Source organism: Brassica napus, chromosome C1 (assembly GCF_020379485.1).
Source record: "Brassica napus cultivar Da-Ae chromosome C1, Da-Ae, whole genome shotgun sequence".
NCBI classification, from domain to species: domain Eukaryota; kingdom Viridiplantae; phylum Streptophyta; class Magnoliopsida; order Brassicales; family Brassicaceae; genus Brassica; species Brassica napus.
Window position 1 is genome coordinate 36,323,562 of NC_063444.1, and position 18,272 is coordinate 36,341,833.

Here is an 18,272-nt window from a genome sequence, read left to right on the forward strand (position 1 = left end):
TTCAACAACAAAGGACAACAACCTGCCCAACAACAACCTACTACTTCTACCTCTACTCCTCGAGTCAGCAGCACTGATTCCTTACTAAAACAAATCTTGGAGTCTCAGACAAGAAGTGAGAAGCATGTTGGTTATGAGTTGAAAAACCTACACGCAAAGATTGATGGAAGCTGTAATGAGCTCAACAACAAGTTCAGAACCTTGGAGAACCAGTTTGCTGCCATGAACACTCAACAAAATCGCCAACAAGGTTCTTTACCTGGAAAATCTGAGCAAAACCCCAAGGAGACCATGAAAGCTATCACCCCCAGGAGTGGTAAGGAGTTACCTCAGAAAGCTCTCACCAAGGATGCTAAGAAACAAGGTGAGAGGGTTTCCATCAACATAGATGATGAAGTGGTGATTGTTGATGAGAAAATCAATGATGAAATCTTGGAGAAGATTGTTGAAGCAAAAGGTAAAGGAAAGGTTGGGGAAGAGAAGAAAACAGTGAAAGATGGTGAAGTTGTTGCTCCAGCAAGTGAGAATTATTTTGTTCCTCCTCCCTATGAACCCAAACTACCATTCCATGGTAGATTCAAGAGGCAGCTGCTAGAGAAGTACAAAGCTCTATTTGAGAAGCAAATAAGTGAAGTTCAAGTCACAATGCCATCATTGATGCTTTCATGCTAATTCCTCAATATAGCAAGTTCCTGAAAGATGTTGTAGCTGCAAAGAAGAAGGAGATGGAGGGCATGATGATTCTCACTCATGAGTGCAGTGCCATCATCCAGAGGCTTGTTGTTCCAAAGAAGCTAGAAGATCCAGGATGCTTCACATTACCTTGTGCTCTTGGACCTATGGTATTTGATAGATGTCTCTGCGATTTGGGAGCTAGTGTCAGCTTGATGCCTTTATCTGTTGCTAAGAAGCTCGGTTTCACTCAGTATAAGAAGTGTAGACTGTCTCTGGTATTGGCTGATCGTTCAGTGAAGTACCCGGTGGGTATCTTGGAGGACCTCCCCGTTATGGTTGGAAAATATGAGATCCCTACAGACTTTGTGGTGCTTGAGATGGGTGAGGAAGCTGCAGATCCTTTAATCCTTGGAAGGCCTTTCTTAGCTACAGCAGGAGCAATTGTTAATGTGAAAGAGGGCAAGATTGATCTCCACTTGGGTAAAGGGCATGTTCTTCACTTTGACATCAAGGAGGTAATGAAGAAACCAACAGTTCAAGGGCAAGTTTTCTACATTGAAGAGATGGATGCCCTTGCTGATGAGCTCCTTGAAGAATTGTCAATAGAAGACCCTCTACAGCATGCTTTGACGATAGAGAGGCCAGCTGAAGTGATTCAGAACCTGGAGAGTGCTGCCTATGGGATGATGTTGGATTCACACAGAGGATTTGGTAGTAAGGATCAGTATGAGGAGCTGCCTCAAATTGTCCATCAGGAAGCCTCGGTCATTCAACAAGGGGACACCCAGCAAAACGACTGGAGCGAGCTTAAGGCGCCTAAGGTGGAGCTTAAACCTCTCCCCAATGGTGTAAGGTATGCATTTCTTGGTCCTAATGGAACTTATCCAGTCATTGTGAGTAGTGAACTTACTGAAACTGAGCTATCTGAACTTTTGAAAACACTTAAAAGATTTAGAAAAGCAATAGGTTACTCACTTGATGACATCAAGGGAATATCACCCTCTTTGTGTATGCATAGGATACATCTTGAGGATGAATCAATGACTTCTATCGAGCATCAAAGAAGGTTAAATCCTAACCTGAAGGATGTTGTAAAGAAAGAGATTCTTAAACTCTTAGATGCTGGTGTTATCTACCCTATCTCAGATTCTAAATGGGTATCTCCTGTGCATGTTGTGCCAAAAAAGGGTGGTATAACTGTGATTAAAAATGACAAGGATGAATTGATACCAACAAGAACAGTCACTGGGCATAGGATGTGTATTGATTACCGCAAACTGAACTCTGCATCTAGAAAGGATCATTTTCCACTTCCATTTATTGATCAGATGCTTGAGAGACTTGCAAATCATCCATTCTATTGTTTTCTTGATGGATATTCAGGATTCTTCCAGATCCCCATACATCCCAATGATCAGGAGAAAACAACATTCACATGTCCTTATGGTACCTTCGCATATCGAAGAATGCCATTTGGTCTATGTAATGCTCCAGCCACCTTTCAAAGGTGCATGATGTCGATCTTTTCTGATCTGATTGAGGATGTTGTGGAGGTGTTCATGGATGATTTCTCTGTCTATGGATCTTCGTTTTCTGCTTGTTTGTCAAATTTGTGCAGGGTCCTACAGAGATGTGAAGACACCAACCTTGTGCTGAACTGGGAGAAGTGTCACTTCATGGTCAAAGAAGGGATTGTGCTGGGGCACAAGATTTCAGAGAAGGGGATTGAGGTGGATAAGGCCAAAATCGATGTTATGGTTGGTTTGCCCCCACCAAAGACAGTGAAAGACATCCGAAGTTTTCTTGGTCATGCTGGGTTTTACAGGAGATTCATAAAGGACTTCTCCATGATCACTAGACCATTGACCAGGCTGCTGTGCAAAGAAGCCACCTTCAGCTTTGATGTGGAGTGTCTAGAAGCCTTCAAGAAGCTGAAAGGTGAACTCATCAGTGCTCCAATTGTCCAGCCACCTAATTGGGATCTCCCCTTTGAGATCATGTGTGATGCTAGTGATTATGCTGTGGGAGCTGTTTTGGGGCAGAAGAAAGATGGCAAGACCCATGTGATCTACTACGCGAGCCAAACCCTGAATGATGCTCAGATGAGATATGCCACAACAGAGAAGGAGATGCTAGCCATTGTCTTTGCCTTTGAGAAGTTCAGAAGCTACTTGGTGGGATCTAAAGTCATTGTCTACACAGATCATGCTGCGTTGAGACACCTTTTGGCGAAGAAGGATGCAAAGCCCAGGCTCTTGAGATGGATTCTTTTGCTGCAAGAGTTTGATTTAGAGATCAAGGACAAGCCAGGAGTTGAGAATGGTGTAGCTGATCACTTGTCCAGGCTGAGAGTGGAGTGTGGCATTCCCATTGATGAAGGACTCCCTGAGGAACAGATCATGGCTATTGGAGCAGTGATAGCAGTTTGTGAGACTGGAAGGAAGCTTGAAGAAGTCAAGGCAACAGAAGAGAAAGAACCTTGGTATGCTGATTTGGTGAATTACCTAGCCACAGGAAAAGAGCCTTTGAATCTTGTGGGTTATGCCAAGAAGAAGTTCTACAAGGATGTGAAGAGATACTACTGGGATGAGCCCTACCTCTACATTCTCTGCAAAGATCAACTTTATAGGAGAGTGGTTGCTAATGAGGAGATTGATGGGATCCTTACACAGTGTCATGGATCATCTTATGGAGGCCACTTTGCTACCTTCAAGACTGTTGCTAAGGTGTTACAAGCTGGATTCTGGTGGCCACACATGTTCAAGGACACACAAGACTTTGTTTCAAGGTGTGATTCATGCCAAAGGAGGGGAAACATCACCAAGAGGAATGAGATGCCTCAGAATCCAATCCTTGAAGTTGAAGTGTTTGATGTGTGGGGTATTGACTTCATGGGGCCATTTCCATCATCACATGGCAACAAGTACATCCTGGTAGCTGTTGATTATGTCTCAAAATGGGTGGAAGCTATTGCAAGTCCCACCAATGATGCAAGAGTGGTAATCAAGATGTTCAAGAGCACCATCTTTCCAAGGTTCGGAGTTCCAAGAGTTGTAATCAGTGATGGAGGGTCTCATTTCATCAACAAACTGCTTGAGGGACTTCTCAGGAAGAACGGTGTTAAGCACAAGGTTGCAACTCCTTACCATCCTCAAACAAGTGGTCAAGTTGAGATTTCTAACAGAGAGATCAAGTCCATTCTGGAGAAGATTGTGGGGATTACAAGGAAGGATTGGTCAGTTAAGCTTGATGATGCGCTTTGGGCTTACAGGACAGCTTACAAGACACCTCTGGGGACCACACCTTTCAACCTATTGTACGGGAAAGCTTGCCATCTACCAGTGGAGCTTGAGTACAAGGCACTTTGGGCAGTAAAGTTGCTGAACTTTGACATCAAGAGTGCCAAGGAGAAAAGGCTTTTTCAGCTACATGAGCTTGATGAGATAAGAATGGATGCCTTCGAAAACTCAAGGATCTACAAGGAGAAGACTAAATCTTTCCATGACAAGAATATCCTAAAGAGAGAGTTTAAAGAAGGAGATCAAGTTCTTCTCTACAACTCAAGACTGAAGTTGTTTCCAGGAAAGCTTAAGTCAAGGTGGTCCGGCCCTTTCAAGGTCAAAGAGGTTAAGCCATATGGAGCAATAGTTTTGTGGAGTACTGATGGAAGAGACTTCACAGTCAATGGGCAAAGGGTTAAGCTCTACATGGCTGATGCACCTGAGGAAGATGGAGTTTCAACTCCACTGTCTGATCCTACCCCAGCCTAGTCCAAAAGGAGGCAAAGTCAAGCTAGAGACTTAAAACAAGCTCACTTGGGAGGAAGTCCCATGCGTATTCTTGTACATATTGCATTGGTATTTTTATTTTCATCATATTTCATGAAAAAAAAGGGAAAATGTTGAAGTATTGTTCAGGTGGTTCATCGATCCGGTCAAGGCAAGGACTCGAGCGTGGGAGTGAGGTTCCGCAGCGACGCCACGAGGTCGCTCCAGCTGGGAGCGACGTGATCAGAGCAACTGGTCCAAGTCGCTCGCATATTTGGTGTCCGGAGCTCGAGAGTCGCTCTGGGAGTGACGTCTCGCAGCGACCACGTGAGGTCGCTCGTGTTTTCTATCTCTGAGGCTCGAGAATCGCTCTCAGAGCAACGTCTCGCAGCGACCACGTGAGGTCGCTCGAGTTTTCTGTCGCTGGGAGCAACGTGATGCAGCGACCACGTGAGGTCGCTCGCGTTTACTGCGACACGGAGCAACCTATCAGAGCGACCACTCAAGGTCGCTCCCGAGCCGGTCCAGGTAAGTCCCTCTTCGATTTTTGTCCGGTTTAATTCGAGTTAACTAGCCCCAAACCTAACCGGACGACCCTAGACCTACCCATACCCATGACTTTCATCTCTTTCACTCTCCCTTCCTCTCAAAAACACTCATACTCTCTCAAACAAACCCACACCAAAAATCTCCTAACTTTCTCAATTCTCACCCAAATCTCCTAGTTCTTGTTTCTCAATCTAAGCTTTCGCCCCAACAGTCTATTCCTCACCACCCATTCCCCATTTCCTTCCATCCAAAGCAAGGTATTGTGTTTTTAAATTCAAATTCGTAGGTCCATGAACCCTAGAATTTGAAAATCGAAATTTGGTCATTTTCTTGCTTGATTGTGGTAAAATAGACTAGGAAAAGCTTATATATCAAGTTGGGTTGTTGAATTGAAGGTGGAACTGAGCTTAATTTGAACTTTGGCAAAATTAGGGTTCATGGATTTGGGGCTTTTCGAAATTGATCCTAATTGAGTGTGTTAGTGGGTGAGTTAGTATGTTAAGGTGTTGAAAGGTTTGATTAGAGAACCCTCTCATTCTAGAATTACTTTGATTATTGAATTTTACTTGTCTTGTAATTTTCACATGATGAAAAGATTGAGAATTGTGGTTCTTTACGTTCCTTCTTGAAGTTTACATTTGCAAAGTCAATCGACTTATCCCTTTCCAAGTTTTGTATTTCTCAGGTACAATGGTTAAGAAAACTAAGGGAAAGTCGGATGCTGAGAGGCAAGAACCTGAAAGTCAAGAGTCTTCGTTGAGAGGAAAGGCTTTAGCCTCGGAACGAGCTGGTTCTGGGACACAAAAGACTTCTCGACAGAAAACCGTGGCTGCAAAGAAGGCAAAGGAGCAAGAGAAGAGGGCAGGAAAGAGTATAGCAGTTGCCACAGATGAGGAGAGTGGCGATGAAAGTGCAGATGAGCAGGCTCCTACAAAGAGGGCCAAGATGTCCAAAGGGAAAGAGGTTGCTGAGGATAGAGACAGGGCGAAAACTCCATCTGAGGAAGAGCTGTATCACCATTTGTTGAATGGGGTAACTTGGACTCCGACCAGATTCGCTGACCTTGATTTGCTGAAGGAGGTGGGTCTCGATTCTGATATTGAGGCAATGCTGGGGCACCTGAAGATGCCCAAACTCCTCACCATGGCCTACCCCACCTACCGGGATGTCTCCTGTCAGTTCTTGTCTTCCCTTGAGGTCACTTACCATGACGATCCGCACGTGAGGCAAGGATGGGGCAAAATAAAGTTCAAGGTCAATGGGAGAGAGTACAACATGAACTTCAAAGACATTGGGAGAGTCATGGGTTTCCAAGACTTGGCAGACTACTCCCTTCCCAAGTGTGAAAACCTCCCCACTCAGCTTTGGAAGTTAATCACTGGAAACAAACACTCTACCGGGGCTGACAAGAACTCACATATCCGGCACCCGTCTGTACGCTACCTCCATAGGATGCTCGTCCATGCATTCTACCCACGAAAGCAAGCTGGTAGTGTCACCGAGGAAGACATGCGACTGCTCTGCCCGGCTATCCGCCCCTATGCCCCACCTGGAACGTTGCCTCTTCCAAGCAACGACATCTATGCTTCCTTCGGGATGGTCAGTTTCTTCGTGAATCGTCTCGAGCACTACAGAGACTGGGCATGGTACACAACTGATTCGCAACCAAAGGTTGGGATAGGCGGGATGATCACGCCACTGCTCCAATTTCTGAATGTTCCGTTGGGAAAGGACGCAGCAGGGCCTAAGTTCATCGATGGCACTTACTTGAGGATCGCCACCTATTTCAGTGGGATGTATGGGAAGGACTACGTCTACCACTACTACTTGCAGGGCAAGCCGGTCGAAGTGGTTCTTCCAAACCAGAGACTGACGAGCTTAGAGAGACCTGGAGCTATCAGCTTCAACTTATCCCAAGAAGACTTTCTTGGAGAACACGGGTCTCTCGGTCCCATTGCTGCACCAAGGAAAAGGAGTGTTCCGACGAGACACGACTTCACAGAACCTCCTAGGGAAGAATCTGTACCCATCTATGGACCTCCACGCTACTACTTCAAGCCACATGATGGAGTCCTTCCCCCTGGTGCGCTTCGTGATGCTCATGACCACATTAGCAAACTTCAGCGATGGAACAAGGCACAAGACAAAACAATCAAAAAGCTGAAGGACAAGTGCAAGGCGCTGAGCAAGACAGTGAAGAAGCAAGCAAAGACTTCAGCTAAGTTCATGAAGAAGGTGGCCGATGTTTTGACCAGAGGAGGAATAGCTGGATGTAGCTCAGCGGAATTCGCCTTCGCGAACACATCCGTTCCCCAGCCCCCGCCTCACCCCACTGATCTTGGTTTCCCACTCACTGATAGACAGCTCCAGCGACAATGGAGGAACCCACCCACTCAGCCTTCCGCCTCTGGAAACAAGTCTCCATCCCTAGCCTCTTCAGAAAGTGAAGCTGAGATTGAAGAAGTTCAGAGCCAACAATGATATGGAGACTACAGCTCAGGACATGGAGGTTACTACACCACGTTTCCACCTAACGACGATGATGCTGGGGCATCTACCCCCACTTACTATCCTTGAAGGTACTTCTCTACTTTTCCCTGTATATACCATTTCGTTTTTCCATATTAGTCTTCTCTTTTTGGGTATCTCCCTCTCCTTGACAACACAGAGACTGTGTCATTTAAGTGTGGGGGAGGTACCAAGTATTTGATCATGTTCGCTTTGATGTTGTTTCATTGAGTCATGCATTGCATATCTATTTGCATATAAAAAAAATCATTTAGTTTGCATCATTTGCATTTCTAGGAGAGTCTAGAGCATATAGGTTACATTCACTTGCATTGGGAGCAATGATTTTAAATGCCTTGTAAAGAACACTACTTTGCACCTGAGTAGCTTATGCACCTCTCAAAAGGACTTTTATGCTTCGAGCCTTGAAAACTCTTCCTGAAACTTGTTGATTGCTGAAACTCAGTCTTTGAAGCCAACTACAACCTTATTTGAACTGAACGAACTTAATGCATCTTGCTCATGGTCCCTTGTGTACTGAATCATGGATATACACACTTGAGTTGTCACATCCTTTATGCCAATCTTTTTGACAACCTCTAGTGGTAGACCTCTCCCCAAAATCCCTTCCTCTGTTTAAGCCTTCATTGATTGATGAGTGAGGCCTTTTTCAAAAAATCTTACATGCACATAATGTTGAGAGTATCGGGAACGACAATGCTTGATCTTCATTCTTGCTAGATCAGACACATTATTGTCTAGCCATAAGATGGGGGTGAGTGTTGTGAAGTTTGATTTGGGAGTATGAGAAAGTTGAAGGAAAAGAGTGAACTCTTGTGTTTAATTGACTAGTCTTTATGGGATAAGTAGAGAAACTTCTAGCTCGATTTGTGAAAAGTCTGTGCCCCCAAACAAAACAAAAAAAAAAAAAAAGGAAGAAAAGAATTAAAAAAAAAAAAAAAATGGGGCTAGCAAAGTTGTTTAGAGCTAAAATTTGTTTAGAAGTTAAGAAAATCCTTTATAGATTTCAAAGAAAAAGAGTTTTATGTGCAAAGTGTTCTTGGGGTCTTTTGGTGAGAGAAGGGAGTTGGGCTTGACATTATGAAGTGATTGTGTAACTTGTATATTTGGGAAAATGGTAGAACAATGGATATTGAGCATTGTATGCATAAGTTGGTCCCTTTCTTAGATATATTATGTGCAATGTCAAGGCTACTCGTTTTCAGAGTAAACCACTTTAAAAGATCATGGATTTCGAACCTCTTGACCCACTTGAATAAAAGCCTTCCCTTACTCAACCAAATGATTTGGACCAATTGACCATTTGCAAGAATTCACTTGATGTTTTATGCTTAATGAATGTGAGAGTTGGTTGATTTGAACGTGTGGATGCTTGATGATGAGTATAAGAGCAAAAAGAGTTGAGATAGGCCTAGAGAAGGTAGAGTGTAATAAGAGAGTGTGCTCATGTTAGATTAGATGTTGAATCGAGTGCTAGTTGTGTTTCTTTTGGCTATGAGCTCCCACCTTCAAACCTCTCCCCCTATGAGTTCTAGAAAGTTCACTTGTGGACAAGTAAAAGAACAAGTTTGGGGGAGTTGATATCTTGCATATTTCCATTGTCTTATCCATTCATCCATGTGCATTTTGATCATATAGACTAGGATTTAGCCATGTTTAGGTTGCATTTTGCATACATGAGTCCTTATCAGGTATTGGAATACCACATGGAGTTCTTGGAGACATTTGGGTGCATTTGGAGCTCAAAAGAGGTGATAAAGGTGATCATTGGACGAGCAGTGCATGGGAGCGACCTCACCGGAGCGACACCGTGAAGTCGCTGTGACACCCTTTCAGAGCGACTTGACCGGAGCGACACAGCGAGGTCGCTCGCGTCTCCATCACCCGGAGCGACGTGACCGGAGCGACACAGCGAGGTCGCTCACGTCTCCATCACCCAGAGCGACGTGACCGGAGCGACACAGCGAGGTCGCTCGCAAAGAGCGACCCAGAGCGACGTCTCGCAGCGACCCCTCCAGGTCGCTCCCGAAGCCTGGAGCGACCTCTCGGAGCGACTACTGGAGGTCGCTGCGCGCCTTCTGATTGCTCGAATTCATTTCTACTCAAGGGCCTTTTGGTCATTTCATTATGCACGTTTTTACTTCTGAAAACCTATGTTTTAAGTACTTTTTGGTAGCCACCAGACAGATTATCTTTTGTTCTAAGAAAAACCTTTGGAAAGTTCATCTCTTGAATCATCTTTGTTCATCCAGTTATTGCAATTCTGTGTTTTCCAATTGTTGTGTATCCCTCTGTATGATTAATCTGAAATCCAAAATGGGTTTAAGAGGAATCATGAAGAGTAGTGAATAATCACCATTTGAATTCATGGGTTAGGAAGATTAAGGGTGATTAGGTTAGAGCTAGGATGTTTTAGAGTAAATCATTCCAAAACCTTGCTAGTAGAGTAATCATAATGCATCTTCTGAGTTAGCTTCTCAAAAGTTGATCTTTAGACATTTCCCACCCAAAAGATGTTCGATGAAATGCCTGAAACAACTCTTCTAAGCTTTTAGCATATTTTGCCAAAGACATTTGTTGTTAGAAATGCTGAGATAGCCTTAGACCTGTTAGTAATGATTGCTTCCATATTATTCAACCGAAGACATTTGTTGTTTGAAATGTGTTAGTAAATGAACATTCATCTAGACATAGAGTTTTTTTAGAATCGTGTCTAAGCTTAAAGTTGATAGTTTGATTGTTCGTTTGCCATCCTTAGTTCGAATCTTGATCACCCAAGGTCTAATTCCTATGCCCATGAGTTCTCATTTCCTTAGTTAAGAAAGTCAACTCATTTACCGTTTTTATTATTCTGAAACTGCATTAGTAATAATCATTAGTTTAGAAAACCTTTAAAATCATCGGTTGCACTTAGATTAAGTAAGTACTTGCATTCTCAGTGCTTGAAATCCCTTGAAATTGGTTCGACAATCATTTATACTACAACATTTATCTTAGGAGCCTTGAAAACTCCTAACATCAGGTATCCTCGTGGTACACTTTTGTTTCAATTTTTGCGTTTGGAGCTATGTTCATGTGATGATAGCTGGACGAATATGCTTGTGAGTTTTCTCCAACATTTTTTTAAACTACAACGTCTCAAGCATGTCCTGGCACATTTTCTCTGAAACCCAAATTTCTCAATCATGTTTGGTTTCTGGTTTAATTAACAGTGAAATGTATTGATTTGCAGGACCATGAGATGCTTGCTGATCGTAAGGTTCGTTGGATCCAACTGAGGCGTGTTCCTGAATATTAGTTCTTACATCCATCACACTTGGAAGTGTAGAACTGAAACTGGACAAAGATTCGATTTGACAACGACTTTGACATGTACAATCTTTCAAGCAAAGACCACACTGATGCAGGAATAGTACAATGCTTAATCTTCCGCAATACCTGATTGCTGATGTTCAAGATTATCATATCCTTTGCTCGTTCATCTTTCTCTAGTGTGATCGGATCCAAGATCGTATTTGTTTGTGATCCTCAAGATTCATCTTCATCACAGTCTGCTCCCTTCTTTCCTTCTTCTTTCCTTAAAGGAACCTCGATCTCAAAGTTATCACTGAGGACCACGTCCTTCAAGACAGAAACTCCGAAATGAGCCATCATACGGATCGTACAAAGCGAGAAATCACCTTCTCCGTTGAATTGCTCCACCTCCGTTCGAAAGGCCGAGCTCACCATCTGATCCCCCACGGTAATCGGAAACAACTATCGCTCTGATACCACTTGTTGCGTGGAAACATGATCAAGAACGTTTGAATCAATCGAATTCTATCGCTCTCTTAATCTCTCGTGTGTTCAAGAATAAAAACAGAAAACGACACATGAGATTTTTTTTACCCAGTGTTACTCTACGATGTGTAGAAGTTACTCACTGGAGCTAGACTCAGTCCAGCAAATCTACTAGGTCACGATTCAAGCTCTCTCCACCAAGAAACCCCAACGACAACGATGATGACGACTCACACACATGTGCTTTTATCGTTCTGTTTCTTCTGTTACAACCCATGTTCGAAAACCCGGCGGCCTAGCCACCTAGGTGGCCGCCTAAGCTTTGTTCGGAAGTTGACCGCGGCGAATATGACCAAATCGGTGAAGCAAGGCGTTGATCCGCGTTGACCGCCTAATTCCCACCTAATTTCCGTGTTGACCACCTAAGTTTTTTTCGTCCATGTAAAGTTGAAACACGGTTGATTATATTTTACTCATTATTGACAGATTTTGTGTAATTATTCATTACTAAATAATTACAATTAGCTATCAAACCAAAACAAACACATAACTTTAGAGATTTTTTCGTACCAAACATATCTTAATCTAAATGTTTGATGAATCAAGAAGAGACCGTTTAAAATTGTATATAAAAAGTTATATAATTATGTCTAAGAATTTTTGTCATCATGTTTAAAATTAGCTAAACACATTATAAATATAGTAAATTGTATTTAAAACTAGATTTCGCGTATTCTCCGAATACTCCCCAATATTTTGATAACTCGCTAGGCTCCGAATTGCCGCCCGACTAACACCTAACGTAGTTCCGAACATAGGTAACCCAAATGACTTTTGATATCCCGGAGAGTTTCATACAAGGAAATTGCTTCAGTATAAACTATAAAGCTATCAATACTTAACAAAAATAAACCTAAACCGAATGAACCAAAATAAAAGTAAACCTGAGTAACCCAAATGACTTTTGGTTATATAATCCAAATCAGCGATTTCGTCTCCCTTAAATCAATCAATGTCGTCGTCTCCGGAAAAGAAGAAGAAGAAGCTGGCGGAGGAGCTCCCGTCGACACGGCAAACGAACCCAACTCCATCACTTCCCGATGAATTGCTCACAAGCTGCATCGCACGCCTCTCGAGACTATACTACCCGACTCTCTCCCTCGTCTCCAAGAGCTTCAGATCTCTTCTCTCCTCGCCGGAGCTATACAAAGCCCGATCACTCTCATCCCGCACCGAGACCTGTATCTATCTCTGCCTAGAGTCATCTTCTGACTCTCGCTGGTTCACCCTCTGCCGAAAACCTGATAAAACCGTAACCAAAGATGACGTCAGCAAGAACAAGAAGAACAATGATGACGTCAGCAAGAAGAAGTCAACTAGTTATGTTTTGTCTAAACTCCCAGCTCTCCACTCTCCTCCCGCCGTGTTTTCCGGTCTCGTCTCCGTCGGTTCTGACATCTACAACATCAGATCCTCCTCTAACGTCTCGGTTCTCGACTGTCGGTTTCACACGTGGCGCAAAGCTCCGAGCTTGCCTGTGGAGCTGATGGCGCTCTCCGCTTGCGCCGTTGACGAGAAGATATACGTGGCGGGGATCCACGGCGAGTCGCTGAAGAATGCGTCCAAGGTGTTGGACGCAAGGACGCAAACATGGGATCACGTGGTCTCCATCCCTTGCAGCCTGACGAGACGCGGCGCTTTGAACATGAGGAGCGTGTGTATCGACGGGAAGCCGCACGTGGCGACTGACGATGGTGTGGTTTGTTATAACTCCCAGGAAGGTAAGTGGGAACTGGGGGAAGCAAAGATGGGTTCTTTTAGGTTTTCGGATTCTTACTGCGAGGTTGAGAATGTTTTGTACTCTGTTTGCAATGGAACGTTGAGATGGTACGACGGTGAGGTGAACGTGTGGAGAAGTTTGGAGGGTTTGGTTGGACTGCCTAAGTTCTTGCCTGGTGTTTCTGTTAGATTGTGTGATTATGGTGGTAACATGGTTGTCGTGTGGGACAAGAACATGCTCTCTAGTGGCCAGAAGAAGATTTTGTGTGCTGAGATTGCGCTTGAAAGGCGTGGAGTTTGTGAAATTTGGGGAGGAGTTGAGTGGATTGATCATGTGCTTACAGTTCCTATAGGTTATTATATCGTCAAGGCTCTTTCTGCTACCGTTTGACGAATGCGTATCAATGTATATCTGCAGTGTGTGTCATCTTTTGGTATTTGCTGACTTATGTATAAATGTACTCGTCTATTGTTTCACTTTTTGTATACTCTCCCAATATATACATCAGTAATTCAGTATAACCCCCTTCATCATCCACATACTCAGAAGATAAAACTAAACCTTTTGAACAATAAGATATCAATCAACCAAATGATATATCACCCCCTATATGGAAACTGTTCTGTTTGAACAATCCTTATGTGTGTGTGTATCTAGAAGTCTGGTTTTAGGCTCGTGTCATCCGGATGATGAGCTCGATTTGCGCTCTTCCTCTGGAACTTCTGTATCTGCGGTGGCAAGTGTTTCAAGAAGCTTCCTTGGTAACTTGTGGTGCCACCCGCTGATTCATCCTCTGCCAAATGTGTTCTTTTTTAAACAATCAGGTTAGAGCTAAAACACTAAGCAACTCCGAGACGATGAATTTTCGATGGGAAATGCTTTTTACCAAAGAGGGATTTAATTGATGGCCGCTTGGGCTTCGTGCTCTTCTTCTTCTTCTTCTTCTTCTTCTTCTTCTTCTTCTTCTTCTTCTTCAGCTCAGCTGCAACAGTAACACAACAAGTTACAACAGAGAGCAAACCACGCAAAAGTTATGTGTGAATTTACCTATCCCTGATAATTGATCTTCATTTACGATTTCAACGTTCTTGTAAGTAAAACCCACAAAGTTGATGTCTTTAGATGAGAGCATCTGTAGAGAAGAAAACCAAGAAAAACAAAGACAGTTTCATAATGCTAATGACAATATAATGTATATATGCAGTTCTTATTTCAGTTTGTATCTTTCTCCATGGACCTGACTTTGTCACCTTGGAACTTGCTTGTCAGTCTGCTACACAGGAATTAAAGATGAATATCTACTATTTATCAACATCAACACCTTGTACGCATCTATTTGTTTAGTTAAATGTAAGGATAGGAAACGATATTCTAAAATAGACTTTCTTATTGAACAAGTTTGACAATACATCGTATATATACAACTCCAAAGAAAAGATATTCCTTAACGGAATTGGAATTATCTACAATATAATGGAAGTTATCCTAATCTCAAGAATGGGAATATTCTATTCCCTAATACTCCCCCTCAAGTTGGAGAGTGAAGATCTTGAACTCCCAACTTGGACAGCAAAAAATCAAACTGAGGTCGACCGAGGGCCTTTGTAAGAATGTCCGCCAGTTGATCCTTTGTACGAACATGACGCATTGAGATTAGACCAGCACGAGCAGCATCACGAACACAGTGACAATCCCTCTCAATATGTTTTGTTCTTTCATGAAAAACAGGATTCGAAGCAATGTGGATAGCCGCTTGGCTATCACAATAAAAAAAGACAGGTGTAGAAGCTATAACTCCAAGATCTTTGACAAGAGGTACGATCCACTTCATTTCTTTAACCGCACATGCCATCGCCTTATATTCCGCTTCAGCTGAGGAGTGAGACACAGTATCTTGTTTCTTTGTTTTCCAAGCAATGGGAGACCCTCCCATCATCACTACAAACGAGCTGAGAGAGCGACGAGTGAGAGGACATAATTGCCAATCTGCGTCACAGTATATAGACAACTCTAGATTGGTATCGGAACGCAAGAGGATCCTCTGACCAGGTGACCCCTTTAGATAACGAACGACTCGCAAGGCAGCATCCCAGTGAGCTTGGCGAGGAGTCTGCATGAACTGAAACAAGAGATGAATGGAGTATGACAACTCAGGACGAGAGATAGCGAGGTAGACTAGTCGGCCTATCAGACGTCGATACTGACCGGGATCCGAGAACAGAGGACCATCATCAGATGCGAGTTTATGGTTTTGTTCCATAGGTGTGCCTGCAGGTTTTGATCCAAGTAAACCGGTTTCACCAACAATGTCAAGAACATACTTCCGTTGAGATAAAAAAATACCCTCATCTGATCTAGCAACTTCAATGCCTAAGAAGTATTTCAATCGTCCCAAATCTTTCATATGAAAACAAGTACCCAAGTATGTTTTAAACTTCTCAAGCCGCTCCAAACAATTGCTCGCAATGACTAAATCATCAACGTAGATAAGAACCCTTATCTCAACTTCACCTTTGATGTAAATAAACAACGAGGCATCCTCATAGGACTGCTCAAAACCAAACTTTGTAAGAGCCTGAGAGAGTTTGGCAAACCAGCAACGCGGTGCTTGGCGTAACCCATATAACGACTTGCGTAACCTACACACTTTTGTAGGATCGGAATGTGAAAAACCTGGAGGAAACCTCATATAAACTTCTTCTTCGAGATCGCCGTGAAGAAAGGCGTTATGAACGTCCATTTGATGAACCTCCCACTTTTTAGCAGCCGCAATGCGAAGGAGCGCACGAACCGTGGTCATCTTAACCACTGGCGCAAAAGTTTCATTGAAATCTTCCCCCTCGATTTGGTGATTTCTCCGGACGACAAGACGTGCTTTGTGACGCCGAATGGTCCCATCAGAGTTATATTTGATCGTAAAGACCCAATGACAACCAAGAGCTACCTTGCCTGGTGGAAGCGAAGTCACATCCCATGTGCCCTAGTCTTCAAGTGCAACTACCTCATCTTTAACAGCAACTCGCCACACTTTCTCTTTTACAGCCTCAGAATAGCTTTTCGGTATTATACCTGCAGTTATTGCTGCGAGAAACACTTGATGCGCAGGTGAGAAGGAAACATCAGAAAGGTATTCAACCAGGGGATACGGTGTCTTACCAGGAACCGACTCGGAGGACAGTGATTGAGCGGAAAGAGGAGCGAGAGGGGTATTCTTTATGGTGACTGTGTTGTAAGCAATATAATCTTGAAACTTAGCTGGAGGCACACGAACCCGCTGTCCACGTCCTAGCTGTTCTACTGGAGTGGAAGACTCTGAACTTGTATTAAGAGTATCAGATACTATAGGTGAAGAAACCTGAAGTTCCTCAATGTGTTCTGTTGCGGTGGGGAGATGAGCTGGATCAGACATCTCTGTTTCTTGTTCAATCAGAGGGGTTATAGCACTGCTCCCCCTTTCGTCTAAATTTGTTTCTGCTTGTAGCAACCAATCCTCATCAGAAGCGAACGTCGAAGATGGAACAGGCGCAGGTGGGGAAACTTGAACATATGCCATTGGGAACTCATTCTCATAGAAAACCACATCCCGACTGATAAGAAATTCCTTCTTATCCAAGTCATAAACCTTCCAACCTTTCTGACCAAACGGATAACCAAGGAAGATACATCGCCTGCTCCTTGGCCCAAACTTATCTCTGTCACGAGACCGGCGATGTGTATAACACAAGCTTCCAAAGACACGAAGGTGATCATACTGCGGTTTGATCCCATACAGTATTTCATAAGGAGAACGTCCTTTGAGAACTTCAGTGGGCGTTCTGTTAATCAAGTGGGATGCTGTCATCACGGCTTCACCCCAAAACTTAACTGGTAGCTTGCTTTGAAACAGCAATGCCCGAGACACATTCAAAATGTGTCGGTGTTTCCTCTCAACACACCCATTCTGCTGAGGCGTTGCAACACACGACGTATGATGTAACACACCTTGTTCTCGAAAATATCGTGTAAGACAAGTAAATTCAGTCCCATTATCTGAACGAACGATCTTCACTGGTTTTCCAAACTGTCTAGACGTCATTGCACATAAGTTTTGGAGTACGGTTTTAACCTCTGATTTTTCAAGAAGGAGATATGTCCATACAGCCCTTGAGTGATCATCAACAATAGTTAAAAAATAGACTGCTCCACTGGAGGAACGAGTACGATATGGTCCCCATACGTCACAATGAATCATATCAAAACACTCTTTAGATTTATTTGAACTGTTAAAGAAAACTTCTCGTGTTTGCTTTGCCCTAAAACAAGTGTCACATGGACTAGGGGAAGCTGTTTTATTGGTAGAAAACATAGGTAAAGATGATAACACTGAAAACGACGGATGCCCTAGCCGTTGGTGCCACATGAACTGATCGGCAGAGCTAACCACTGGACTAGTCACACGATGAACCCTTGCAGCCATGACATCCTGAAAGTAGTATACCCCATCTCGCTCTTTACCGGCTCCAATCAGCGTCCTCGTAAAACGGTCCTGCAAGACACACACTGTATCAGTAAGAAGAGCAAAGCAATTTGTCTGTCTCAAAAATTTCGAAACAGAAATCAAGGAACAATTTAGGTTCGGCACAAATAGTGCTTTCTCCAATGTGACTTGATCTGTTAATGGAAAACTGCCAACGTGAGTTGCAAACGTTCTGTTCCCATCCGCAAACCCAACAGGACACGGTGGTATGACAGACACATTAATCAGTAGAGAGAAATCGCCCGTCATATGATGGGACACACCCGTGTCCAATATAAGGTCACCATGTCTCTTCTTACCAGAAAGCTTATCAGAAGAAGATGGACGTGTTCGTTCGTTGATCATCTGGGTAAGAGCTGTCCATTGTTCTTCTGTGAAACCTGGGAAGGATGAGGAATTTGAGGTAGTGGCATGGGCATTGTTGACACGAGCTCCTGTGTTACGCAAAGAACTTGATGAGCCACGCCCACGACCACCTCTATTTCCTCTATTACCACCTCTGGTGGCCGACGAACGTTCTTCCCACCAGTCAGGAAAGCCAACCAACTGCCAACAGTTTGTTTTATCGTGACCAGTTCTCCCGCAGTGAGCACACTGTGATCGTTTTCCTGAACTGGTGGAGTTAACACTAGGGGTAGTTTGCTCCGCTTCGGTTTTAGCCAAGAACCCAATAGCA

General features: G+C 43.5%; 2 protein-coding genes across 2 annotated transcripts; both read left to right on the forward strand.

The window, feature by feature from the left end:
• Nucleotides 1-710: 710 nt before the first annotated feature.
• On the forward strand, nt 711-2,522 carry LOC125580969 (the record flags this gene model as incomplete). The annotated part of the gene is made up of 1 exon (XM_048746302.1): nt 711-2,522. A coding segment is annotated over exon 1 (1,797 nt), but the record flags the coding sequence as incomplete, so codon positions are not given.
• Nucleotides 2,523-12,220: 9,698 nt separating this feature from the next.
• LOC106446246 (F-box/kelch-repeat protein At5g51250-like) lies at nt 12,221-13,598 on the forward strand. Its single transcript, XM_013887944.3, has one exon. It carries the CDS (start codon nt 12,313-12,315, stop codon nt 13,468-13,470), a length of 1,158 nt encoding a protein of 385 aa, XP_013743398.2. The 5' UTR covers nt 12,221-12,312; the 3' UTR covers nt 13,471-13,598.
• Nucleotides 13,599-18,272: the final 4,674 nt, after the last annotated feature.